Source organism: Neurospora tetraspora, assembly GCF_033439725.1.
Source record: "Neurospora tetraspora strain CBS 560.94 chromosome Unknown B0H65scaffold_8, whole genome shotgun sequence".
NCBI lineage: Eukaryota > Fungi > Ascomycota > Sordariomycetes > Sordariales > Sordariaceae > Neurospora > Neurospora tetraspora.
In genome coordinates this window covers 2,025,987-2,051,024 of record NW_026944390.1, presented here as the reverse complement: position 1 = coordinate 2,051,024, position 25,038 = coordinate 2,025,987, and the positions used below count along the sequence as shown (strand labels likewise).

At 52.0% G+C, this 25,038-nt stretch overlaps 7 protein-coding genes across 7 annotated transcripts; 4 read left to right on the top strand and 3 right to left on the bottom strand.

The window, feature by feature from the left end:
* Window positions 1-2,366: 2,366 nt before the first annotated feature.
* B0H65DRAFT_446228 (uncharacterized protein) lies at window positions 2,367-3,071 on the top strand (the record flags this gene model as incomplete). The annotated part of the gene is made up of 2 exons (XM_062825789.1): window positions 2,367-2,525; window positions 2,766-3,071. The coding sequence occupies 2 exons, from the start codon at window positions 2,367-2,369 to the stop codon at window positions 3,069-3,071; spliced, it is 465 nt and encodes a 154-aa protein (XP_062677810.1).
* Window positions 3,072-4,256: 1,185 nt separating this feature from the next.
* On the top strand, window positions 4,257-5,817 carry B0H65DRAFT_434421 (acyl-CoA desaturase 1; the record flags this gene model as incomplete). Its single annotated transcript, XM_062825129.1, has 3 exons — window positions 4,257-4,407; window positions 4,472-4,612; window positions 4,676-5,817. 3 exons carry the CDS (start codon window positions 4,257-4,259, stop codon window positions 5,815-5,817), a joined length of 1,434 nt encoding a protein of 477 aa, XP_062677809.1.
* A 2,194-nt stretch (window positions 5,818-8,011) lies between these two features.
* B0H65DRAFT_319979 (uncharacterized protein) lies at window positions 8,012-12,535 on the bottom strand. The gene is made up of 3 exons (XM_062823400.1): window positions 10,776-12,535; window positions 9,501-10,716; window positions 8,012-9,391 (listed from the first exon to the last, which is right to left on the bottom strand). The coding sequence occupies exons 1-3, from the start codon at window positions 12,352-12,354 to the stop codon at window positions 8,293-8,295; spliced, it is 3,894 nt and encodes a 1,297-aa protein (XP_062677808.1). The 5' UTR covers window positions 12,355-12,535; the 3' UTR covers window positions 8,012-8,292.
* An 893-nt stretch (window positions 12,536-13,428) lies between these two features.
* B0H65DRAFT_319946 (uncharacterized protein) lies at window positions 13,429-14,830 on the bottom strand. Its single transcript, XM_062823399.1, has 3 exons — window positions 14,681-14,830; window positions 14,031-14,613; window positions 13,429-13,968 (listed from the first exon to the last, which is right to left on the bottom strand). Exons 1-3 carry the CDS (start codon window positions 14,720-14,722, stop codon window positions 13,628-13,630), a joined length of 966 nt encoding a protein of 321 aa, XP_062677807.1. The 5' UTR covers window positions 14,723-14,830; the 3' UTR covers window positions 13,429-13,627.
* Window positions 14,831-16,820: 1,990 nt separating this feature from the next.
* B0H65DRAFT_582207 (uncharacterized protein) lies at window positions 16,821-19,676 on the top strand (the record flags this gene model as incomplete). Its single annotated transcript, XM_062830846.1, has 2 exons — window positions 16,821-17,660; window positions 17,712-19,676. 2 exons carry the CDS (start codon window positions 16,821-16,823, stop codon window positions 19,503-19,505), a joined length of 2,634 nt encoding a protein of 877 aa, XP_062677806.1. The 3' UTR covers window positions 19,506-19,676.
* Window positions 19,677-20,249: 573 nt separating this feature from the next.
* B0H65DRAFT_319886 (ribose-phosphate pyrophosphokinase) lies at window positions 20,250-22,082 on the bottom strand. Its single transcript, XM_062823398.1, has 2 exons — window positions 21,695-22,082; window positions 20,250-21,635 (listed from the first exon to the last, which is right to left on the bottom strand). Exons 1-2 carry the CDS (start codon window positions 21,951-21,953, stop codon window positions 20,437-20,439), a joined length of 1,458 nt encoding a protein of 485 aa, XP_062677805.1. The 5' UTR covers window positions 21,954-22,082; the 3' UTR covers window positions 20,250-20,436.
* Window positions 22,083-22,851: 769 nt separating this feature from the next.
* Window positions 22,852-24,793, top strand: B0H65DRAFT_319879 (XPG domain containing-domain-containing protein). The gene is made up of 2 exons (XM_062823397.1): window positions 22,852-23,156; window positions 23,222-24,793. Exons 1-2 carry the CDS (start codon window positions 22,933-22,935, stop codon window positions 24,720-24,722), a joined length of 1,725 nt encoding a protein of 574 aa, XP_062677804.1. The 5' UTR covers window positions 22,852-22,932; the 3' UTR covers window positions 24,723-24,793.
* Window positions 24,794-25,038: the final 245 nt, after the last annotated feature.

The following is a 25,038-nucleotide window of genomic DNA, read 5'->3' as shown; positions in this document are numbered from 1 at the left end:
GCTGTAAACGAATGAATGGACGAACGAATAGATGGCAGCAGCTGCCAAACAACAACAACAACAACAACAACAACAACCTAACAAAACCACACGAAAACGATATGGACGACAAACAGAATTGATTCTTTCTATCTGCTTATATGCGCTCTTCGCGGCACGACAATTTTGTTTTTTTTCTTCGCAGCAAGAGCTCTGAGGCTCGAACAAGTCAGCGGAAGTGTTGCCAGTTATGGGAGGCCTCCAATCAATGCCCACACCACACACACATACACATACACAACACACGCACCCAAGCTAAAGACCAAGTGGTGGTCTCCCATAACTTAACCTCACAAAGCGAGAACGCAAGCGAGAAAGCAAGAAAGCAAGCATGAATGCAGTGATATAAAGGTACAAACTTGGTACTCACGTTAGTCACGAGGAATAACGTGATGGGAAGGGCATATTTGCATGGGATATTTATGACGGATATTTTATTTTCATATTCTCTTGGTTCGTTCGATAGGTACCTGTCTGTCTCTGGCCTGGGGTGGCATTCTGCTTTTTCTGTTTTTGTTTTTGTTTTTGTATAGCCCCATACACTCATTATGTTGCTTGTTGGGGTGTTTGTTTGTTTATATATACACGTGTGGGATGCCCGGGCAATGAATGTTATAGCTAGCTGTCTACCAGTTATCGGACTTGGGTAGAACGAACGCATGATGAATGACAGTTAGTTGAATGAATCAATCCACTACACACGACTGCATGTTCACTCGTTGTAAGAATGTGATCAACTGACTGTTTCTCGTGTGTGTGACTGGAAGGTAGGTAGGTATGTAATAAGACGATTCAGATTAGCTCGACTAGACTACTCGCTTGATGAAAAGCTAGCAAAATCTTGTAGGTATATCGCAAATACGCATCTCCCCAGCCAGCCCTTAAGAGACTTGCATGGGCTGGACAGTCGAGGATGGAGTTCTTGCTCATCTACCTAATCTACCTACCGGAAACTATCAGCTCAACAATACCACAATTTGTGCGCTGGCTGGCTGCTTTGGGACCACATTCATAGCTAGCTAGAGTCCCTTCCCTGTGTGTCTGTCGCAGGGATAGTTAAGATGGCCGCCGATGAGTGGTATCAAGCTAGACTTGCGTCCCGACGCGACGTGCTCTGATTTTTGAGTGATTAGTTAAAGGCCACTCATGGAGTCATGGTTGCTTAAAGAGAACAGGGGTTTTTTTTTTGTTTTGTTGCTCTCTCTCTGAACGACAACCTTTCGTTAGGAGACTTCAAGACGGGAGGGAGTGCCGAAGAGTCTTTTGAAACGATCGAGCGAGCGAATGACAAGTCATGGACAGGCAATCAATCCTCGGTCACCATAAGTATAGAGTCACATACGGAGGGAGGAGTGATGATTAGAAGTCGGTCGCCCATCACGGATCCAGTCCAGTGTCTTTCATCTGTCGACGTCATGGGCTGTTTCGTTGCCTACCTACCATCCCGATGAAGCCTGACATGTATGTGACGAGAGCTTCAGACTGATCTATCTGTATGCACCCTCAGAACAGCCTGCCTGGTTACCTGTAGCATCTGAGAGTGAAGTGGTCGCCGTCGTTCGTCTCTTCGTACAGCATTCTCTGGTTGAAGACTTTGTTTTGGTGAGTTGACATTAATTCCCTGTCTTGTTCGATGTATGGATCGTCGTTGACTCTCAATCTCTCACATAGGTTTCTCAGCCTCGACTGAGCTAAGAGCTGTAACCTGAGGATAAGACACGAAGGCCCCATCATCACGCGTACTTGGAACTATCTCGAGGCGATACGACCGAGGGTTGGGCGGCTGTCCAGAGAACGAGAACTGGGTGGATGGAGAGATTTGCGTACCGATTTGGTCTAGTTTTGTAGATATTTGACACACCTCAGCCTTTCCTCCTCTGGCCCGGATACTAAACAGAAGACTGATGGAGGAGAGAAAGCCAACGTACGATTAAGCGACCGTTCCCAACGAAACGGAAAACATGGCCTGAGCTCTCAGCCGCTTGGTCTGGATGGCCTGATCACTTTTAACTCTCTTGGCACAACGTTCCCGCGAAGCTAAACGACATTTCATGCTTTGGATGGCCCCTTGATGGCGGGTAGGGCCGACGGACCTGAACCGTAGAGGAGGAGATGCTCGCAGGCCGGATCGGGTTTGGGGTTGACGCCCGAACCCCACCAGGACTTGAACGGTGATGCTCCCGATGCTTATCTCCGCCTCCGGCTCCGTCGCGGCTCCATCTCCGACGCAACTCCCCACGGCATGTCGCCCCCCCACAGGGACCAGAAGAAGGCGGACCAAGATCGAGTTTTTGATTTGATAAATTGCAGAACGGGTGTGGCGTCACATGCACGATTGGCATCTCGGTCTTTCTGGAAGCCTCCTCTTCTTGGCTTACGCAGAGACTATGGCCATCGTTGAAACCTTAGCTAAGCAGGCGGTGGCAGGCGTTGAAATCTTGGCCGGCCAGAATGCGAATAAGCTGATTGGCTACCGGGATACAGAGGTAGCGTCTGGGCGTGCGGGAAGGAATGTTGGGAAATCGGAGCTCGGGCAAGCTTTGTGATGCTGCCCCTGGTTGGTGCTACGTGGGGGTGGTGTCAAAGCGTGAATTCATGATGGGATGAACCGTCATGTCGAATTGATGGCGCGTCGACAGCCACCAGGATGATGAACCAAGGAAAGAGGGACATGGCGGATGAAGGCGCGAACTGATGATTGCGGGCTCCATAACCTCAGCTGCAAGATTAGTTGCAAATCCGGGGAAGGCGCAGTTCACACCCGCGGTTTCGAATCAGGTCGTGGTCCCTTTGATACCAAGTTCTCCAGTGTCGGTGGAAGGAACCTGGAAGCTCCTGCTTCAGTTGCTATCTTGCCTTATCATGGCGGCATTCCTGAAGCGCTCTTCCCCGACTTCCTTGTTGTCCTTGGGGTTTCGTATCGAGTCGCAGCAGCCTGTCAAGTTGTTGAAGCGAGAGTGTGCAGTGCGTTGGGCCTCCGAGACAGCCGAGGCGCACGTCAGCTGTCCGCATGTTCCATTGTCAAGTTTTGAGATTCTCAAAGTCGAGTCAGTCGGGACAGGCCGGGTTCGTCGTTCGATTCCCAAGTTTCGTTGAAGTCGATGATCTGAAGCATCTGGAGAAAGCCAGTCGAAAGATGGACCTCACCTTGCCACACCTTTTGTGCGAAAGAGGGAAAGGGTTGTGTGAAGTCACAGGTTGATTGCTATCAATGTCACATGTACCAGTCAAACAAGTGTGGGACGGTAGACAGTGGGTGACAAACAGGCAGCGAGCAGGGTAGAGCGGCATGCCGCCACAATGTACAAGGTACGCGGACCATACTTTCCCAAACGAGTATATCCAGCCAATCGCAGTTTGTTCCCGACTTATACGGCCCCACCTGCCCTGGATTGGACCTGAATGCACCAACGGGAACATGTCCCCAACATTCTGCTCAACAAAACTTATCAACGGCAAATTCAGGACGACACAAACGAGCGATCAACGCATGGCTCGCCCGGCTGAGCGCCAACAGAGCGCCAACATGGGCCAAAACAGCCCCAAAACAAAGCCCCAAAAGCACTTGCTTGGTGAGAAGCACATGCCTTGTGAAATCGATACCCTGAAAACCCCAACCAGTTTCCACTGCCTTCGCCGGGGTCTGGCCAGTCTAAGGTTTGGTGTCTCGAAATTTGCTTGTGATTTGCGGCCCTAGGGCGAACGGGAGGCGAAAAAGTTTGAAGGCCCTGACGGGAGTTATCACAGCAGTTCGCCGAACCTTCCCTTTGGGGGATACCCAGAACCTTAATAAATATAGACACTGCCCTGTTGTATCCGCTTTGTTGGTGTAAAAATCAGGTTAGCGGGCATTCACGCACTACAAAGTACGTGTGCAGCACTGAAGCAAGCAGGAGTGAGTGGGTGGACTCCAATCTGCAAGTACCAAAGGGTCCTCTCCTCCCAACCGAGAACCCACTTCACGGGCAAAGCTTGACTTTGATCTGAGAACCCTTGGGCCAAGCTTCCCACCTGCTTTCTTTTGCTACTTTATAACCTCTGCCCCGACTCCTACTTTTTCCCTTCCCTTTCCTCCAGCCCACTTGACCTAGGTCATCTCCCTCCCGACTCTTCCCAACTCGTTGTTCTCAGCAACGACAGAGCGGGCCACACCTTTTCAACACCACAACCCATTCAGTTTGTCGTCGACTTCATCCCTCGACAACAACATCGACACCATGGCGTCGACTTCCGCCACGGATATCCCGCCTGAGGTCCAGGCTGTGAACATCCCCGATGGCACCACCGACTTCGTCCCTCTCAGAGGCAAGAAGTACGACCTCAAGAAGCCTCACATTACCGAGATACCCATCACCTGGGGCAACTGGTGTAAGTACATGTCCTTCTCTTGAGGAAAACAACAAACAAGACGCTGACAATATCTCCCTCACAGACAAGCACGTCAACTGGCTGAACACCACCTTCATCATCTTCGTGCCCCTCGCCGGTCTCATCTCCGCCTACTGGGTTCCCCCTCAGACCAAGACCATCATCTTCTCCATCGTCTACTACTACTTCGCCGGTCTCGGTATCAGTAAGCATCCTCCGCGTCCAAGAATATCAGAAACGGGTCAATGACTAACTCACTCTCCTCTAGCTGCCGGTTACCACAGACTTTGGGCTCACACCTCTTACAAGGCCACCCTCCCTCTCAAGATCTGGCTCGCCGCTGGTGGTGCTGCCGCCGTTGAGGGTTCCGCCCGCTGGTGGTCCAGGGATCACCGTGCTCACCACAGATACACCGATACCGACAAGGATCCCTACTCGGTCCGCAAGGGTCTCCTCTACTCCCACATCGGCTGGATGGTCATGAAGCAGAACCCCAAGAGAATCGGCCGTACCGACATCACCGATCTCAACGAGGATCCCGTCGTCGTTTGGCAGCACAAGCACTACATCAAGTGCGTCCTCATCATGGCTCTCATCGTCCCTACCCTTATTTGCGGTCTCGGCTGGGGTGACTATGCTGGTGGCTTCATCTACGGCGGTATCCTCCGTATCTTCTTCATCCAGCAGGCTACCTTCTGCGTCAACTCTCTTGCCCACTGGCTCGGCGACCAGCCCTTCGACGACCGCAACTCACCGAGAGATCACGTCATCACTGCCCTCGTCACCCTTGGTGAGGGTTACCACAACTTCCACCACGAGTTCCCCAGCGATTTCCGCAACGCTATTGAGTGGTGGCAGTATGACCCCACGAAGTGGTGCATCTGGGCGTGGAAGCAGCTCGGTCTTGCCTACGACCTCAAGAAGTTCCCCCACAACGAGATTGAGAAGGGCCGTCTCCAGCAGCAGCAGAAGAAGCTCGACCAGAAGCGTGCCACCCTTGACTGGGGTATTCCCCTCGAGAACCTCCCCGTTGTCAGCTGGGACGACTTCGTCCAGGAGTCCAAGAACGGCAAGGCCTGGATCGCTGTCGCTGGTGTCATCCACGATGTCACCAAGTTCATCCAGGACCACCCCGGTGGCAAGGCCCTCATCAACTCCGCTATTGGCAAGGACGCTACCGCCATCTTCAACGGTGGTGTCTACAACCACTCCAACGCTGCCCACAACCTTCTCTCCACCATGCGCGTCGGTGTCATCCGCGGCGGCTGCGAGGTTGAGATCTGGAAGCGTGCTCAGGCTGAGAACAAGGACATCGCCACTGTTACCGACTCTTCCGGCAAGAAGATCGTTAGAGCTGGCCTTCAGCCTACTCGTGTCACTCCGCCCGTTACCACGGCTGATGCGGCATGAGTGGAGTTAGAATGATGAGGCTTTACGAAGTCTTCTGTTCATGGAAGACTTCAAAGGGGATGAAAATTTGCATGGGAAGCTGTGGTTCTAGCCGTAGATAGCGCGCAATGACCACAGGTTTGTACAGTGAGAGAGAAGCAAGACGGAATTGCGATATACATCTGCACCTACGTTCCTTTCGCTGTACATACACTTCCCGACTTCGGTCCTCGGCGTTTTGGGGAGATTTGGGATTTTGGTCTGCATGGAAAATAGCACGCTTTTTGGACGCGTATGATGACAACATGGTATGGGTTGAAAAGGCGGATACTTTAGGGTTAACAGGTGACGGAGATACCAACAGATTAGATTGCGACTTTGTGTGGGCTGGCTATTATGGCAATAGCATCATACAATCGTTATGCTAGACATTCGAAAATATTCAAACCATATAAAAATGCTGGTTCATTCTGATGCTGATTTCAAGTGCTCTGATAACGAAATGCTCCTTTTCATGATGCATCTCCGCTGAACCCGAGAATCCACACGATCGCTTACCGTGGTGGGACTCCAACTCGGGAGTTCGATTACGCCCCTTTCCATGAGCGGGGCAGCTAACGTTGTGATTCTCTCCAACCGCTTTATCCATCATCAGCCTCTTTATGGAATCCGCGGTGATGAAGTTATGGAGGAGAAATGACTTGGTCCACACCACGTGGATGTTATCAAGGTAATCCAGTTATACGGCGGGACGTTCAGTCTTTACAAGCATCATGAAACGTGAAAAGATTTCTTGTTGAAACTTTCAGTCGTCAATCATCCAAGCATCAGTCTTCAGTCATGTCGTCAGTCTTCAACCGAGGTAGAGTAGTACCTATCCCAACACTCAACATCGCTACTTACTCTCCAGGATCTGCCCTACTCAACATCTTGCTCGAAAAAAAATATACGCATATACACCTTTCCCCAACGTCTTTTCATCGTTATATTGTCAACGCCTTTTTCATCGCTCTTTTCACCATCATTTTTATGATGTCTGTTTAACACTTATTCTACGTCCTTGTATTTTAGGCCGTGTTCAGTAGTGCAGTAAGGGAAGAAGCTCTTTCTAACCCTAACCCTAACCCAAAGGCTCTTTTCTGCCACACGAAAAAGGCTCCCGTTAGGATGTTGCTTGCTTGATGGCTGAGGAGAAAAAAGTTGCAAAAAACATACAACACCAGGGATTCGTTGGTCGTCACCGACCCAACTACTAGTGTGGCGAGGCGATTGGTAGCTTAGCTTATCTATGTATGGGAGAGCGGACGGGATCCCGAGTTTTCTGACCATCTGTGGTCGTATGTGCTTGTTGTGGTGCCTAGAGTCTGCTGTAAACGTACGGTAGGTTGAATCTACTGCGTGGTAACATGTTACTACATATCGCAGAAAGTGACACTTGGAGTTGGAGCTCACGAGTTTACTGTACTACGTACTGCTGGACGGAACGAACACCGACGCCCTTATTAACGTCTTCATTCGCGCGGTCTTCTCAACGTTTTACATGTACGGGATCTAGATCTACCTAGGCTGTTCCATGTTTCCAACACAACTTATCTCATGCACATCTAAACCTGACTTGACTCCCGGGCATACATACATATATACGTGTTTGACACGCTGACCGTACACAGAGTTGTACTTACAGTATCTTATTTTCTTACCTCTGTACCTACCTTTATAGACCAAGACGTAGCTAGCTACATATGTACACAACTTTTGTTAACTCGTCATTTGTGTCGTCAGTCAGTCAGAAGTCAGAGGAGAGCATCCTGGTAAACAGGAATGGTCACCTGGTTTGGGGGAAACGAAGGAGAGCACGGAGAACACGAAGTACAGGCTATATCTATCTTGAGAAGTTCCGAAGTACGTACTCCGTTTGCTGGTTTTTCCAATAGTTAGTCCAACAACAATCCAACAGTTCATCAAATGCTTGTAGATCCAGGTAGGTTAGATGCATCTTCATGGTCTTCTTACACCCTGTTTTATCTCACTTTACCGGGTGGAATGTGGATGACCGTCAATAAGTAAATATAGGAAAGGAAAAAAGGACAGTCACTCACTCCCGTCTATACCTAGGTACATCATAGGAGTAGTCCTCGTCTCTTGTGTAATGCCTTCATACTCGTTGGGAGGTGTGAGTCATTCGTTTTGTTTACTTGACTGTTTGGCTCACTCTGTGTGTAGGTTTGTTTGTTTGTTTGTTTGTGGATATCTTGAAGGGGAACGAAAAATGTTGGTTTTGGATGATTCGATCCGACTTTGAATGAGGCAGATATGAGGTGGTGAAGATGACATGTCACTGTTCATTGGAAAAGACAAATGCCATGACGAACGGACTGTATTCGCTTCATTGACGATATCAAGAGTGAACTTTTCTCCCTTCTCCCTAACGCCTAAAGTACAAAATCACCACCAGTCAAACTCCTCATCCTCCTCCATTATTGTTCCTAAACCAGATTATAGTTGGCCGATTCCTCCCATAACTGCCAAATCGTCATCATTGGAAGAAAACCCAAAGCTTGACTCCTGTAGAAGATCGTCCATCTCGTTTTCCGTAAACATCATAATCATGTTGTGGTCATCTTGTCCTCCTCCTCCTCCTGCTGATGCTGCCCCGCCTGCTGCTCCTAGCAGACCCATATGCGTGGTGGGCATGCTCGTACTCATGTTCGTGTTCGTCATGTCGAGGGTCATGCCCATTCCGGTACAAGAACCAGCCATACTCGTTCCCATTCCCATACTCAAACCTGTGGATGACCAGTCCGTCAGGTTCGCCATGCCCATGGCACCAATGTTGCTCATGGAGCTGCTCATATCGCCCAAATTCAGGCCCAAATCCATGCTGAAATCCATACTCATGCCCATATCAGGACTGGTAGTAGTTCGAGTGGTAAATCCAGCAGCCGTTACCGGCGACGGCACCGCCGAAGTGTCAACCGACGAAGACTGCATCAGTCCCATACTACCCCCCACCTCCGAGAAGCCCGGCGTAGACCCCAAAGACGTAAATGCTGACACCAGCCCTAACCTCTCCCTCATCATGTTCTTGAACTTCTCCAGTAGCACCACATCATCCGCCGACGTGGTACTCATCTTCTGGATCTCCCTCGCCTTGGCGCGAATGGCTTCATCACTCGGGAACATCCCCCTTGCTCCTCCGCCGCCTCCTCCGCTACCATCACTAGTACCCATCACACAACTCGTAACAAACTCCACCAACCCCTTCTCCAACTCTCTCGAGCAGAACACCACCGCAGGCCTCTGCCACCTGGTCCTGAATCCCCTCACATACTTATTAGCCGTCTCTCTCTCCGCCACAAACGTGCGCTTGGCTTCTTTCATCTTGATAGGGATGTCCATTTCCACTGTTGTGACTTGGGCGTTGGGGTTGGGGAACAAGTAAGGCGGCTCGAACCCGGAACCGCCTTGGGTGGCGCTCCATTGGGTGCATTCGGGCAAGCCCGGCAGGGAAGAGTCGGTGAGGATGCCGACATCGCGCTTGAAGCGGCGAAGCCACTCCGCGTTGTCGGCGGCGGTTTGGTTCCAGGGGTCGTCACTGGATGGTGGGGAGAGAAAAGATTAGCTGGGGACGGAGAGAACGTGAGGGGTGATGGGCCAGACAGGTGCAAAAGAGACGGGAAGATGGGAAGGTAAGGGGGACTCACTCTTGATACAAGATCCAACGCGCTTGGAGTTGGAGTTCCTTATCATTGGGGATATGACAGTCTGGGGAGTTTGGTGACATAACCGATGCCACGTATGCGCCCAACTCGCGAGCCAGCCTGCGGTAGCAGTTGGCGTCGTTGAAGAAGTACGGTCCGATCTTGACGGCGTTGTTGGTTTTGCCTATGTGTCCATCTACGCCTGCTGCGGTATCAAAGGCTGGAGCACCTATGCTTCCCAGGGAGGTATTCTGGGGACCGCCAAAGCAGCTGCTGCCCATCCATGTTGCCATGTCCATCGACGGGGTGAAGCGGTACCGGGACACTGATGAGATGGTCAACGGTTCGTATGTGGCCAAAGCCACTGCACTGGCTTCTGGAGACACATGTCGCTGCTTGAACGCTGCGAGCCATTCACTGTTGTCCGCAGCTGTCTGGTTCCAGCTGTCGTCGCATTCGTAGATAATGATACGAGCTTTGTTTTGCAGGTCTACGTCTGCGGGCTCTACGCCCATCGAGCGTTGCATGTGCAAGAACTCGGCGAGTTCCCTCTCCAGTCGACTGTAGTTGTAGATGGTCGAATCAACCTTGGAGGGATCTGTGGAGCGCCTTGCCTCATCCCCAACATCTTCAGATCGTGGCAAGACAGCTCGTTGCCGGAATTCGGCGAGCCAGCTTGTAGATCCGTGAATGAGACGCAGCAGGAAGTTGGCGATACCTTCAGAAGGATGGCTAGACGACTCTTCCATGCGACCAATAATGTTGCAGGCTTCATACTGTAACTCGCTATCCATGGCGGTTAAGCCGAGTAACCGACGAGCCCTGACATACTCGTGGAGTTCGTGCTCCATCGGGTCATCCTCAAAGATGTTGCCCTTGCCGTTGATACGCAGAACTGCTTGACGGCTCTCGTTTGCCGACCTGATAGGTGCCATCCTGGCCTGCAGGGCCAACGGTTCGGAAGAAAGAAGCAAGTCTCGTAGCCAGGATGGGATGGCGGATATGCTCTGATTCGACTGGACCTCGGCTGCATAGATGATTCTGCATGCCTCGACGTGAATTTCTTCATCCGTAGGCACCCTGCCCCTGATGTCGCGCTCATTGGTGAGATAATACATCAGTTCGCTCTTGATCAGCTCGTAGGCGTTGCGAGCTGTTTCAGGAGGTGCTTGGGTCGCTGTGTATGGGCATGGCGAGTTTCTGTCGTCGTGGATCAGGTCTGATGGGATCATGTCAGCAGGTTATTTTACATATGTCGAAGGGGAAGGAACATCATACATGGCGGGATGGCGTTCTCGACCACCTCAAGAATTGGAGTGTCAAAACCCCAGTCACCCTTCCAATCGGCCATTGTCTGACCAGCTTTGAAGTGCTCCGCCAAGTGGTCGACACGAATGCTCCAAGTGTCCATGACGATGCCACAGAAACCACATCGGGACCAGATCTCGGGCGTAGTTGCTTTCCACTGCTCCATGGACCAGTCCACAAACTTGACGCCGTGAACCAGCTTCAGGTGCTGACGGAGATGGTCCTTGCGGTAGAAAGTTCGCTCTTCTTTGGTTTTCTCCTGGCAGATAGAGTAGTTGTGATTCTCGATATGACCTTCATCCGGGTTCGCCTCTCCGCAGAAGACACAAGACACTTGGCCATTCTCAGGGTTGGATGCTCGAGGGCCTTCAAGGGCGCATACCCATCTCTCGAGAGACAGGTGTAGGGACTTTTCATGTCTTTGCCAGTCGTGCTTGGTTCTGAAGGTCTCTGTACAGAACGTACACTGGAAAGTCTTGAGAGGCGCGGAGAGAGAGTTCCTTTTCTCTGACGGCACTGGTGCTGCCTTCCTCCTTCTCCGCCTCCGGCCACGGTTCATAGACGACCCATAAGAGCCAAGGGAGTCATGAGTTCCGTAAGAGTATGCGGAACTGGAGATGGACGTGTTGAAACTGCTAGCCGAGGAGGCGGCACACAAAGATCTGTTGGAGCCATCGTCGGTGAAGTTGAAGTTGTTGCTGTGTGGACTACCGGATGAAAGGGTAGTTGCGGAGGCAGTAACGGCACGGGCAATGGCAGTCACCGAGGCGGGTTCGTGTTCTGGGGGAGAGACTTGCCAACGTTGGAGCGGGTTCATGAGCTCTAGTTGGGGGCGTCTCTGTGGTATATCGACATTGTTGGACAAGCTCCGCACACCGGGTGAGATGGATCGAGGGGCTCCCATAGCCTTGCCTCTTCTGCGACGGGCATTGGCAAGCCAGCCAGTAATCTGAGTCTTGTTCAGGCCTGTCTGCTTTTGTAGCATTTCCTTCTCTTCATCGTTGGGGTATGGGTGTTTGTGGTGGGTGGAGAGCCAGTTCTTGAGGATCTTGATGGACTCCCGCGAGAACCGGCCATTGACCTTGGTAGCGGGTGCAACAGGAGCAGCAGTTTCTTGCTCTTCGATAGAGGTGGTCGACCCTGGGTTCCGAGGAAGTGTAGGCTGATCAACCAGTCCGAAGCTACAGACACGGTTCAGGGCAACACAGCCTGTGCAATATCCATTGTAGCTACCCTCACGGATGCGCTTGCACTGATATCCATTGGCCTGGCAGTGATTGCAAGGGGAGGATGGCATCTCAAACGAATCTTCAAAGGCCACGATGGGATCCCCAGAATGCAGGATCAAGCCGGGATTGGCAGTTGCTGTTTCTCCAATGCCAAGTGAGTTGCTGTGTTCGTAGTGCTGCAGGGCCCAGCTGGCAAAGTCATCATCGTCGACATTCTCCAGGGCCAGATCCAGGTCGTTGGGATGGCGAGCACCTGGCATGGCCGCTGGATCGACGCCGTCCCAGTTGATGAATGCTTCCATTTCGTAGATAGTCGGCATGGCGCAGGTGTCAAAGACCTCAAAGGGCGCAGCTGACGAGCACTAGTATGGTCTGTCTCTGGGGAAGTCGAATAGCTGGCTGATGCTGGTTGGGAGGAGGAGGATGTGTTGTAGTTCAAAGGGCGTCGAAGAGAGCAGATGATAACGATGTGGTACAGGCCACGGGCTCGGACTTTTTTTCTTGACGGGATATAAAGATGTTGTGAGAAGTCAACTTGGCCACATATAAACCATATGCCCAATATCTGATATCTTCCAACACAAGACAAGTGGAAGAGAATATCTCGACGAAACACACGCTGAAAGGGAGAATGATGAGTAAAAAAGGAGAGAAGATGAAGAGAAAAACTCAATTGACTCGACTTATCCAGGACATGTTATCAGGGGTATCGTAGCCTCGCACCCGATTCCAAGCTGCCAACCTGCCTTTCCCATCCAGGACGGTGACGGTTGGTCACACAACCACTGGATGGTCTGAAAGGGCATTGACGGGCCGAGAACATGGTGTTGTTGCTCAAAGAGGAATCCAGTCATCCGAAAAGGTGGGGAGCGCGCCTTTCGATTGACATGCTGCACCACAACTTGACAAGGACCCACACTGCCAAGCTCCTGCAGTCAGCCCAGCCCTTCCCCGCAATCGGACCCTTTCACTCTTTTTTCACGACAACTTCACCAACATCCAAGATAAAAGAGGAGACTACTCTTGCGTGAATGGCGCGGAGTGTGTACTTCAGGGGAGGTAGAAAAGATCATTTTATGTATAACCGTCTTACGGTTTTTCATCCATACCATAAACTAATGGGTTGTCCGCCGAACAAGTCTCGAATCCTCTCTGATAAACTCTGTTACATATTTGGCCATATCATCATACTCTAGGTAACAGTTGCTAACAGTGATAGAGCTGCCAGGAACTCTCAACCACCGGAATCGGCAGAGCGCCGATCATATTGTATCGAGCGATGTGCCCCTGCCTCTTTCTGTTGCAGACCATCTCACGAATTTTTAGGCAATCACCAACCTCGACTGAAGCCAATCTCAAATCTGATTGAAAAGTGGAAGGAAGTCACCCCGCTTACCAGTCACATTTTGCCCGCAACTTGAGAAAACGCCATGGCGATAATCCGATTTTATTCCATACCAGTACTGGCTTGAACGCCACGCTCCTTTACCACACCAAAGAAGCCATCCAACATAACCACAGTTGCACACAATCCATCGCCCGAATTTCGACAGGTTGCCTATTCGCTTCCTCCCCCAAACGCGTGTCTTCCCATCAACCGTTCTGCCAAAGGGCAGCATGAACGTCAACATTGATGGTGTTGTTCCGAAGCTTGTCTATCGATACTGGACCAGCTTTCAGGTAACAATTTCCAGAGGCGCCGCCCGCCTCGGCAGTCGATCTGTTCGTCCAAGCCGGAATGAATGAAACGGCCTCGCAGTTCCAGTTCGGGTCTTTGCTGTCAGTTTTCGGGACCACGTACTTGGTCCACGACGCGCAGGCATCCATACATCCCTCAAAGTCGGCCGTGAAGATGGCAGCCAAGTCGCTCTTCTTGGTCGTGTCCCGCTTATAGTCACTGGAGCAGTAGATCCTGTACCTGAGCTGGCCCAGTGCTAACCGTTCACTCATATTAGCTACATTGTCAGAACCAAGTGGCACGGAAGAGATGACATACGTTTAAGCGACGTGTAAATCGTCCCATTCACCTTGTCTTTCCGACTGCCACAGCCGCTATCGATTTCGACCCCTGATAATGAAGTGGCACTGCCGATACCACCCGTCGATGTCGCGGTCGCGGTCGCGGTCGTCGATGAGGTCGCTGACATCACCGGGTTCGCCGAGGTATAGGCTGCCAACTTAGTGACAGCATCGTTCGCCCTACTCGCTTCGATCCCCGTTCCGGCCGCCAATCCGATCACCGCAGCGGATAACAGCGCAATGATACACGACAGAACAAAGGTCAACAGACTGCAACCGCATATCATTCTCCCTTTCCCGTCACTTGTTGGTGTTGTGTGAGCATCTCCCACATGTGCGTGCGATCCAACCGTCGAGCCCGCTATCGTGGTTGCGCCGCCATAACCTGACGAGGGCGGAGGAGGCGAGTATGGCGATGGTGCAGGTTTCGGTATTGGCGGTGAGTCGTGATAAGCCTCCGGATACTGATGGTGTTGCTGGGCATAATAATCATGAGTATGTGGGGGAGCAACTTCGGGAAAGTTTTGAGGGGCCGGTTCGAGCCCGTCGTCGTATCGCTGCTTGGTGACATGAACGGTCAGCGATAAAACAGTCACATACTTGGAGCTGAGTACCCGGTGATCTTACCGACGCCATGACGGTGTAGCCGGAACGAGGCCACGACCTCATTCGGATCTCTTACAGAGCTTTGAGGGTGTTGAGAAAAGAACCAAAATTCCAGCAAAAGGACACACTCTTCAGGGAAGGCTGAAGTAAAGGAGACACGAGAATTGCGCCCGAGATCCACTGATCCGCTGATGATGGTTATGCGCGATTGGGGCAGAAAGCGAGCCTGGGCTGAAGAGGGTGCCGTCCAGAACCGTCTAGGAAACCAGGGGTGAGGTTCATGTGCCACAGCTGGGCTATAAAAGTAGCCCGCTCCAATCCAGTTTCAGCTGTTAGGCGAGGAGGGTTGCACGAGCATAAATACTCTTTCATGGGAACACAAGCTTCTGAAAGGCAAATCCAGTTTGTCCCTCTAGCAATGCCGATTGGAGACTGTATCGACTTGATCTCCCAGTGCAATGGTAAGCTTCTCAAGCTGATGGTGTAATCATCAACCATTCTAGGAATATTTGGTGACCAAACCTCGTTTGCGACAACCGCTTCGCTTGAAGTTCATGATAGGCACCCTCGAAGTGTACGCCACACGGAAGTCCAACCAGATACATGTTTCTTCCCATGGAGAGCTCATTTTTGACAGCACCTTCAAAGGACAGCTACTCAATGCCACAAACGTAGGTATAGACTTTTAGGATACCGGAATCTCCGGGTGGAACAACACTTCCCCCACTCACGCGGCTCTTCAGAAGGGTAATATTTCTAGCCGCCGTCATCTTCTCAAGTCGTCGTGGTCCGCAAATAAGGCTCGGGCTCTTGACCTGCCGAGCGGGACCAAGGAAATAGTGTACTATGGTAAGACATCGAACGGTCAAGCTGGAGCCCGCAGGGGCAAGGGGATCATCCGCCCTACGCTCACAATGGGTTTTGATGGTAGGGATCCCCTGCGTAGAGTAATCTCCCGTCTTGATGTCGAACATGGAGGGACCGAACCAACAGTGCACAAGATCAACACGTGGATGATATCGTATCATAAATCTCTTTTTCGAGATTGGCGATGATTGATAGAAAATCAGGATCGCTTCATATCACTGAATGGTGATGACAAACTTCCCCATATCCCGATCCTAGAGCTCGCCTAGCACCAATCCAGGACAACAACCTCGACGACGGGCAATCACAAAAAGTGAGGACATCTTCACATGAACACCATCCATCCGCGGTGACATGAAGTAATTCAACCTCCTCAAAAAGCGGTCAACAAGCTGAGCCGAACCCCGGATACCCTCATTTCGCAACCTTACCCAACATCATCAGAAAAAATCGTCAACGAGATTCAGAAGGCCTGTGATTCGTACTATTAACACTATACGATCTGCAAAACCCGGCACTGTTAATCAAGGCCCGGGGGCTAGCACGTGCTAGTCGCTATTTCCTACACTAGGGGGCTTCCTAGGGGGGGATGATGACGATGTAACCCAATCAACTGCCATTTGTGCAGTAACTTTGTGGAGGTTTAATTGCTTCCTTTCCTTCGTCACTTCTTCCACATGGGTTCTTTGCAACCATGCCTGTCTTTTGGGACTGATCACAAAGACTCTTACCTTTAACACGTCCCTCCCGACCCGACGGGACTTTTCCATGTGTTCCCGAGGACTTTGACAAGACCTTTATTGAAAAGTAGTCTTCTCATAGGCTCATGAGGACTTGGAGTTGAGAAAGAGGCAAGCTTGAGCCGACGATTATCGAGACGTGTTTTGTTTTCGTTGTTTGCTTACCCCTCCACGTTCATTGACGGTCCACGCCGAGAAACACTCAACTTTCACATGCGAACCTAGAGCAAGGGAGGAAAGCTTCGGGAATCCCGTCGATAGAATAGGAGAGTCAACACTCGACGTTCAACACCCCCCACCCGGTATCACGACATCAACCCCCGAGCACCACTGCCGTACACACTCCTTACAACCCATTCCACAGCATCCATCTGGCTTAACGGAAACCTACCAGCTATCCGCATCACAATTCGCATTCCTCTCACCAGGCCAACTTCGCACGCCTTACACTCACTTCACCAACCAGCAATTCAACAGCAACCACCAACCACACCGGACCTCAAAACCAAACCAACCACAACCAAAAGCACACACAAAAGCAACCAACAACCAAAATGCCAACCTACCTCTGCCACGGCTTCCGCTGGCAGCGCCGCTCCATCCGCGTCTACACCGTCGTGCAAGACCTCGACGACGTCTCGCCCGAGTGGCTGATCCGACCCACCAGCTCGCGCTGTCTCCTGCAGAGTTTTTACAATTTGTTTGAGTTTTTGCCTTATTGCTCTCCGTATGGAAGTGGGAGTTGGGATAGTGAGGAGAGTGAGGAGGATGAGGACGGGGCAAGTGATGAGGAGAATGGGGAAGGGATAGGAGGGAATGGTGGGGAGAAAAGGGATGAGGGGAGGAATCAGTGGCCGGAAAGGTTGGAGAGTCTTGGTATACTTGGGGGCGGTGTCAAAAGGAAGGGAGAAGATGCCAGCTCAGCGATCACCGCCATCCATGTCGGCAACGATTCAACAAGTCGTACCACCAGCCGCAGTCCAAGTCTGAAACTTCCGTTGCAAGGCTCACGAACCTCGTCCAAGACGCGCCAAACTGCCGCCGCAGCTACTCCTACTACTACCACCACATCCGCTCCAGCATCAAGAACTGCCAGCACCTTGGGAATTTCTTCTTCAGGAGGACGAAAGAGCAAGAAAACGGGAAGCAGGAGTGGGTCTCACAGTCCCAATTGCAAAAAAGACGAGCTGAGCGCCCAACGCTGGTCAGCAGTCAAAGTCCTCGAGGAGTACGACCCAAACAACCTCGACGAAGTCTCGCGGCCTTACGCCTACGTAGCCGATCACGTAGTCCGCGTCGACGGGGCGGTGGATATCCTGGCGGAAGTGAGGCGGTATGAAGAGCGGGTGCAGCAGAGGCAGAGGCAGAAGAGGGAGGAGGAGGAGGAGGAGGTAGTGGTAGGCGGGGCGCGGAAGGGGGTGGAGAAGAGAAGAGGGGAAAAGAAGGGGGGACGTGATAATAAGGCTAATCGCGATAGTGGCGGAAGTGGCGGGAGTGGAGGTAGAGGGGATGAGGAGTATCATGATGCTCTTGAGCACCTTGAAGAACAAAACGCGAAGCAGGAGAAAGAACAGACCTGGATCGAGCAGCTCAGAGATGAACTCCAGCGTGGAGAGGAGATTAAGTGGTATGTTGTTGTCAACGGGGATGAAGAGCGCAATTATTCCAATTCCAATGACTTCGACGATTCTGAAGATGACGAAGACGAAGACGAATACTACGCCGAGGAACTTTCTTCCGAGAGTTACTACGGAGGAGGGACCTACCACCACGATACCTCCGAAGACCTGAGCGCCTCAGAACTACTTACAAATCCTTCCCTCGCTGCGCATCCACCTACGGAAGACCGACGACCATCCCTTCTCTCCCACTCCGGATCTAGGACGTCTTCTTCATCCCGTGGGCAATCAAAATCCCGAAGCCAAAGCCGGAGTCACTCTCGAACCCGCCACCGCAACCACAGCCGGCAGAGACACGGAGACAGACACAGACGCAGACCAAAACCGACGAAAGAACAACGTCAACATCATGCGCAGTATACACTCCAACAGGAACTCTTTGAGAGGAATGACTTGCGGGCTTCTTCATCTGCAATGGCAACTCCAACTTCAACTCCAAGAACAACGACCGTGGCGGCCACGAGAGGGACAACAACGACAACAACAACGACAACAACCGGACCGCCACCAACGGCTATGAGGAACATGAACACAAAGGCAATCATTAAAGAAGGAGCGGCTAGGCGAGTGATAAGCGAGGGAGGGATCCATCCAGCCCTAAGAGGGGGACCGAAGAACCCCGAGATACCGATCATTATGGTTACGCCTACAAGGATGACCTTTCCTACTGGGACTGTTGCGAGTGGGAAGCGAGTGGTGGAGCAACAGCAGCAGCGGCAGCAACAGCAGCAGCAGCAGCAACAGCAGCAGCAGCAGCAGCAGCAACAGCAGCAGCAGCAGCAACAGCAGCAGCAGCAGCAACAACAGCAGGGGCAACAGAACGAATACCAGACGAAAAGTAGTAGTGCCGGCGGGAGTGGGAGTGGGAGTGGTACCTCTAGTGGCATGGGAATCGTAAGCAGCGCCGCGGCCGCCACCAGCAGTTTCAGTCTCGAAACCAGCCCCAGCAACGTCCCCGCTTCCGCTCCCGCTCCCACTCCCCGTCGTCCCAATCCCAGGAATCCCACCACTACCGGACACGGACACGGACAAAGCACGGGCAGCAAAAGGAGCTCCCTCACCTCCCTCCGCACCCTCTCCTGGTCCTGCCTCAACTTTCCGGTCCACGGCCACGGCCACCACTCAACCAGCCCTGAAAACAAGGACACCAGCGAAGCCGTCTCCCCGCCTCGCCCCTCCCCTTCCCCTCCCATCCCCCTCCACCCCAAAGGCTCTTACCCATCCATCTCAACCCTCCCTCCCCGACCGGCACCGCCGCCGCCGGCATCAGCTGCCCAGCGACCTGGACGACCTTTGACACCACCGCCACCGCTTGGTCAAAGTGACTCAAACAAAGTGCCCACCGCGCCGTCGTCACCGGTCGTGATCAAGATCAGTGCTACGCCGGCGGAGGCACTTGAGGCACAGGCGGCGGCGTCACCGCCGGTGGTGGGGCAGTATTCGAGTAAGACGATGCCGACGCGGAAGGGGAATCAGGGTTATGGAAGTCGGAAACGTCGAAGTAGTGGGAGTTTGAGGAGGTTGTTTCAGAGGACTAGTGGGAAGGAGGGGTGGATTTGAGGTTGTTTGTTTGGATTCATTGAGGGGAACTACCTACTGCATGGATGGAAAAGTTAATGTTGAAGGGATGTGAAGAAGACAAACAACGGTTGCAGCCCGCTATCAAATCGTATATCGAGACGCGAATCTGTGCATTTGACATGTGCGAGAAGTCACTTGCAGAAGCTTCAATGAATGAACGATGAGTTGAAATATGTTTTGTATTTTTTGCTAGTTCGAAAGCTCGATATCGAGTTCTCAGACGATAATGTCCTACGATGTGTGAAACAACATCAGCGCCAGGCTTCGCGGTCAAATAACCGCCCACGGAAGCTTTTACGCGGACCACTGAGCGTGATGGGAAGTACCATCACACTTACTTCACTTGCTGAGGCAAGTACGTTTACATGAAATGTTCCCAAGGGTTCTCTTGCATCATTGCCCACCAACCTTGCGGAAGTCAACTCATAAAGAGTCGGGACAACGAGCCTTCTATAATGGAAATTCGATCTACCAACGCTCCGTTCAGAACCGTTCCTGGGATGGAAATCGACTCCGGCTTTCTCGAGTGAAAGCATCGCTGGATTTTGTTTGAGGGCAAGGGAAGGAGGGAATGACTCGTTTGCTGACTGACGTCAAGCAAGGCGAGGAGGTGGAATAAGCAAACAAAAAGAAAAGAGGGAGAGAGGGAAAGAACAAGCTGCGCGGCGAACCACACAACCGAGCGTATAATGTCAATTGGATATCTGACTGCTCGTTCCAAAAGGTCTAAGGACGCTTTTCTCCGCTCCGAATGTCAAAACGACAGTCTGAAATCACCAACGCCACGCTTGTAATCCGAGTCTCCCAACATACCTGATGATGATGTGCTTTCGTAAAGAAGGTGCAAGTAAATGCCCTATGAAGCCTCTGTGATGCGTCATGAAAAACCAAAAAACAGAACCGTGCGATATTACTCCACTATGTGCTGGAACAAAGGCGAGATCGACTCGCCATAGTGGTTCCGACGAATTGCTTCCGCAAGGAGATAGGACAAGTCAAGTACGTGCAGCTTGCTGGCGTTGCGAGCCTTTTCCTCTGGGATGGGGTAGCTGTTTGTCACGAGGATGTGATCAATGCAGTCGCAATCCTGCAACTGCTCAAGGCAGTCAGCGCCAAAGACGGCATGGGTGGCAATGCAATAGACCTTCTTGGCCAAACCGCGTTTGACAACCGTCTCGGCAGCAGCGATCCAAGAACCAGGCTTGTCGATCATGTCGTCAACAATGAAGACGGTGCGGTTCTTGACGTCTCCGACAAGGGTGACCATGTGCTCCACCTTGGGGTCCTTCAGGATCACCTCATCCTCATCCGAACTTTCAGCTGCATCACCCGAGCCACCGAGGGCAGCGTGGTGCTGAGGAGCGAAGAACGACGAAGCGTGCGACATGGTCATCGGGTCGTCTCCAGCGACACTGGTGGCTGCAGAGATGTCTGGCGACTCGAAGTCATCAGGAACGATGTGGCCGTGGACAAGACGAGCCTGGGTGACCTCATGAGCACGCTGGTCATTGTACTCGAGGCCGTCCTCGCCTTCCTCGTCGACACCGTCCAAAGCCGAGGTCGAAGAACGCAGGCGAGATGGCAGAGACTTGGCGCTGTGCAAAGACGATCCATTGGGACGGCGCGCGGGGCTTGCAGTACCTGCGATAGGCTGGGTGATGTTGCTGGCTGAGGTCTCCTCAGGCTCAACTGCCTCGCTGACCTGCTCGCCGATGGGGTCCAAGACAGCGTCAATGGGGTTGAGAATCATGCTGCTAGTCATGTTGCCATGGCCTCTCTTCTTGTCGGTGGTGACCATGCCGAAGTTCAACTTGAGAGCGTCGGCAAGCGACGTAACGCGCTTGGTACCACCGGCGTTCTTGGACACGACGACGGCCTCTTTCCAGTCGGGGACGTTCTGCCTGATCCAGCGGGCAATGAGAGGCTCGGCGTGGAGGTTGTCGACAGGGCACTTGAAGAAGCCCTGCATCTGAGAAGCGTGCAAATCGACCGTGATGATGTGCTTAACACCAGCAACGCCGAGAAGATTGGCAAGCATTCTCGCAGTGATGGCACCGCGGTGCGACTTCTTCTTGGACTGGCGACTGTAGGGGAAGTATGGCAGGACGGCTAGAGAGGGCCTGGTCAGCCTTCACACTGGATGGATTGCTGTTGAGCGGCAGACATACCAGTGATCTTGCTGGCAGAGCCTCCCTTGCAAGCAGAAATCATGATGAGCAGCTCCATGATGGTGTCGTTGATCTTGGGGCTGCCGGACTGAACGACGAAGACATCCTTCTCGCGGACGCTGGTGAGGATCCGGACGCTCGTCTCTCCGTTGGAGAACTGGGTGAGCTCAGCATCAGCTGGCGTCATACCCAGGTTTTCGCATACTTTGCCGGTGAGGGCCGGGCACGAGCTGCCCGAAAAGATGAGGGTGCCGCGCATTGTGAAAAAAAGAGTGTTGGTGAGTTCGGGGAAGAGAAGTTCGGGAGCGGGATTTGAGGGGAGGAAATTTAGTTTTTTTTCAATCTTGTCCTCGTGCCCCGCAGCGATTCACGTAAAAGTGGGTCAAATGGTTGAAAGGAAGGATCTCGCCGCCGATGTCGTTTCGGGGCCTGCCATTTTTATGTGCAGTTGCCGCAGCTGCAGGGTCGCCCTGACAGCCCTGACAACCTGGAAGATAAGCATACAGTGTGCAGGAAAGGCGATGCTATCCATCTTCATGTGAAGTCATGATAACAACTACTGTAACTTACCTACAGCGTTTGAAGAGTATAACATTTCGTAAAATCATAGTAAACTTTTAAAATTATCAATGGCCATATATGATCTTACCTGAAGCAGATTCTCTTGGGAAAATGGCTGTGAAAGGGCAGTGACTCAAGGCGGCAACGATGCCTACCGCGTTCCATTGATGAAGGCGGCATCGAGGTACATGAAGAGCGTCGTCGTTTCCATCGTAGAGGTACTTCCGGCAGGTCCAAGCCAATGCTTGTAGACGGGACAATGACATCGTGAAGCCACGGCCCTGACCCCCAGGTTCAAAACAACAAACTCAACTAGAGGTAAATACGTTCTCGAGAAAGGATGCCAACACCATGGACTCTCCGTCACGATCAACGAAAGAGAACACCAAATTCCAATTCGCACTGTTTAACTTCACATCAAAACACACCAATACTTCAAATGAAGCCAGTCATGATTCTGATGTTTGGACGTTTCAACTACACTTCAAACAGTCGTTTGGCAAGAGACCCTTGACATCCCAATACCCCATCCCGTTCACAGGACAAATTCCCACCCAGCACCGCCGCCTACGGAAGACTCGCGGCCATTCGAGAAGGACCTGAACTCATCACACGGCGGGGACCGCGCCCACAAAAAGCCAAGCGGCAAACGAGGATATCAAAATCGTCAAACGAATATGGGCATTCCACACCTCAGGAAACACCTGGAGCCTTATGCGCAGCGAGGCGCAATCCAGCCAAGCAATCTGGTCATCGACGGGCCTGCACTTGCATATCACATCTTGAATCTCTGCCGAATAAAAACCATCAAGAACAGTCCCTTTGAGCAACCAACCTATGAGCTGCTAAGTCGGACTACCCTCGAATGGCTCGACAGGATCAGAGTGTGCGGCCTCACCATGTAATTCGTTCTCCATGACCCAGACCCTCCCTCCAGCATACTAATGTTCGCCATGGCTTTCAAAGTTCGAGGATATTTTTCGATGGTTATCTTCCTACGTCCAAGACGGATGAGCGGACCAAGAGGCTCATGAGAACCTCCAAGGACTTGCAGGGATTTCACCGAAAATACGTAAATGGAGTGACGCAGGGCCGTCCTGGCTGGAATTCCAACAGGAAAGTCGCCTTGTTCCCCGAGGCTCAACCAAGTCACAGCGGAGTGAGCCCACCGCCACCGGCGTTCTTCGTTCCGTCCATCGTCGACACTCTGAGACAGTCCGAGTATTACGCCTCACAAACGAAGGTTGTGCCCGGAGAGGCCGACGTGTTCTGCGCCCAGTATGTCCGGGAACATGGCGGAACAGTTCTGACATCTGATTCGGACCTGCTCGTACACAACCTTGGACCCAACGGCAGCGTTGTCTTCTTCTCGGATATTGAATCCAACCCGGCCGGCACAGAGCTTATGGGCTTGCAATTCAAAAGTGCCGACATTTGTGAGCGTCTCTCACTCCAGCCTGAGGATGGCCTTTCGTGTCTGGCATTCGAGCTCGTGATGGACCCACACATCACTCTTGAGCAAGCAGTCTCGAAAGCCAAGAGCAAGTACTCAGTCGCGGCGTATCCCGGCGCGCACAAGGAGTTTACTGAGCAGTATCTCTCTCCTGAAACGGGGTCTCAGATCCCGGTCGAAGCATCCGTCGTGTTGGACCCCCGGATATCAGAACTTGTTCTTCGGTGTCGGGATAAGAAACCGGCCATGTACCTCCCTTTCCTCTTGGACTCTCCGACTCGAACTAGTGCGTGGGAATCAAGCAAAGACATCAGGCAGCTGGCATACGCTATCCTACAGACAGTCACTGGATCACCAATACCGACGGTTGCCGAATTCAGGAGGCTTGATCAGCCATCAGCGGGGACACCTATCAAGGTACCGCCTATCTCCGAGGTTGATATGGACGCAGCTGTGCTTGAGGATGTCTTGTCATCGATCATTAAAGACGTGAGAAACTCCAAGGCAGTTTGGATGACCCTCTCAGTCTATCAGGACGTTGTCATGACAACCAGCCAAGGGAAGGTCCAACCACTCAGCCTGAAGTTGCTCCAGCAAGCAGTCGACGAGAAGCTCGACATAACGTCTTGGGAGTGTGTCCACTTCCTTGCCCAGTGCCAGGCGACCTACTACTCGCTCAGAATGCTAGAGCAAATAATGCAGCACGCGGCTTCTCAAGGCAAGGGACTATCGCCCGCCCTGAAGGAACTGCAAGATTGCTTATCCAAGCTCCCTTCTCTCCCGGATTTCCCGACCATATTCAACTTCCCAGAGATGGTGCAACTGATTATCGACAAAAAGGGACTATCCTGCTTGACGAAGATATGTGCCGACCAGGACGATATGGTGCCACAGCTGGAGGCCATCATGCAACCCAAGAAACAACAAAAGTCGAACAAGCGGAAGAACTCGCAAGAACCTGAAGCAAGGCCGCGCTCTAACAACCCATTCGCGCTTTTGGACGCCGAGTGCTGAGATGTAAGGAGATAATGGCCAGACCTCTCCACCTGGAGCAAACGATACGACCAATACATATCAACCCTTAAAAGTTTGTTAGCGTGGTTCTTGTGACAGGGGTCTGTAAAACTTTATAGAAAAATAACGGAATAACTATATTTAAAACGGAAACTTGGATAAAGTGTATAAAGCTTCCAAAACGTATTTAGTTGATACTAATTTCTTGTATGAAATGTGGTAGAATGGTGGTTGAGTTGCGAAGAGTGCGTAGTGAAGTCCCGCGCTAACGAACTTTCCAGGGGTGATGTGTACAGTAATTACCCCTGCTCGTGCA

Excerpts from the sequence above, each read along its gene's own strand:
- B0H65DRAFT_319979 (XM_062823400.1), bottom strand. The coding sequence starts at position 12,354 with ATGCCGACTATCTACGAAATGGAAGCATTCATCAACTGGGACGGCGTC. Across the intron at positions 10,717-10,775 it reads CGAGAACGCCATCCCGCCAT|ACCTGATCCACGACGACAGA; the intron begins GTATGATGTTCC and ends TGATCCCATCAG. Across the intron at positions 9,392-9,500 it reads CGTTGGATCTTGTATCAAGA|TGACGACCCCTGGAACCAAA; the intron begins GTGAGTCCCCCT and ends CCCACCATCCAG.
- B0H65DRAFT_319946 (XM_062823399.1), bottom strand. The coding sequence starts at position 14,722 with ATGAGGTCGTGGCCTCGTTCCGGCTACACCGTCATGGCGTCG. Across the intron at positions 14,614-14,680 it reads GCTACACCGTCATGGCGTCG|CAGCGATACGACGACGGGCT; the intron begins GTAAGATCACCG and ends CATGTCACCAAG. Across the intron at positions 13,969-14,030 it reads GATTTACACGTCGCTTAAAC|CACTGGGCCAGCTCAGGTAC; the intron begins GTATGTCATCTC and ends GTGAACGGTTAG.
- B0H65DRAFT_319886 (XM_062823398.1), bottom strand. The coding sequence starts at position 21,953 with ATGCGCGGCACCCTCATCTTTTCGGGCAGCTCGTGCCCGGCCCTCACC. Across the intron at positions 21,636-21,694 it reads CTCTGCCAGCAAGATCACTG|CCGTCCTGCCATACTTCCCC; the intron begins GTATGTCTGCCG and ends GGCCCTCTCTAG.
- B0H65DRAFT_319879 (XM_062823397.1), top strand. The coding sequence starts at position 22,933 with ATGGGCATTCCACACCTCAGGAAACACCTGGAGCCTTATGCGCAGCGA. Across the intron at positions 23,157-23,221 it reads AGAGTGTGCGGCCTCACCAT|TTCGAGGATATTTTTCGATG; the intron begins GTAATTCGTTCT and ends TGGCTTTCAAAG.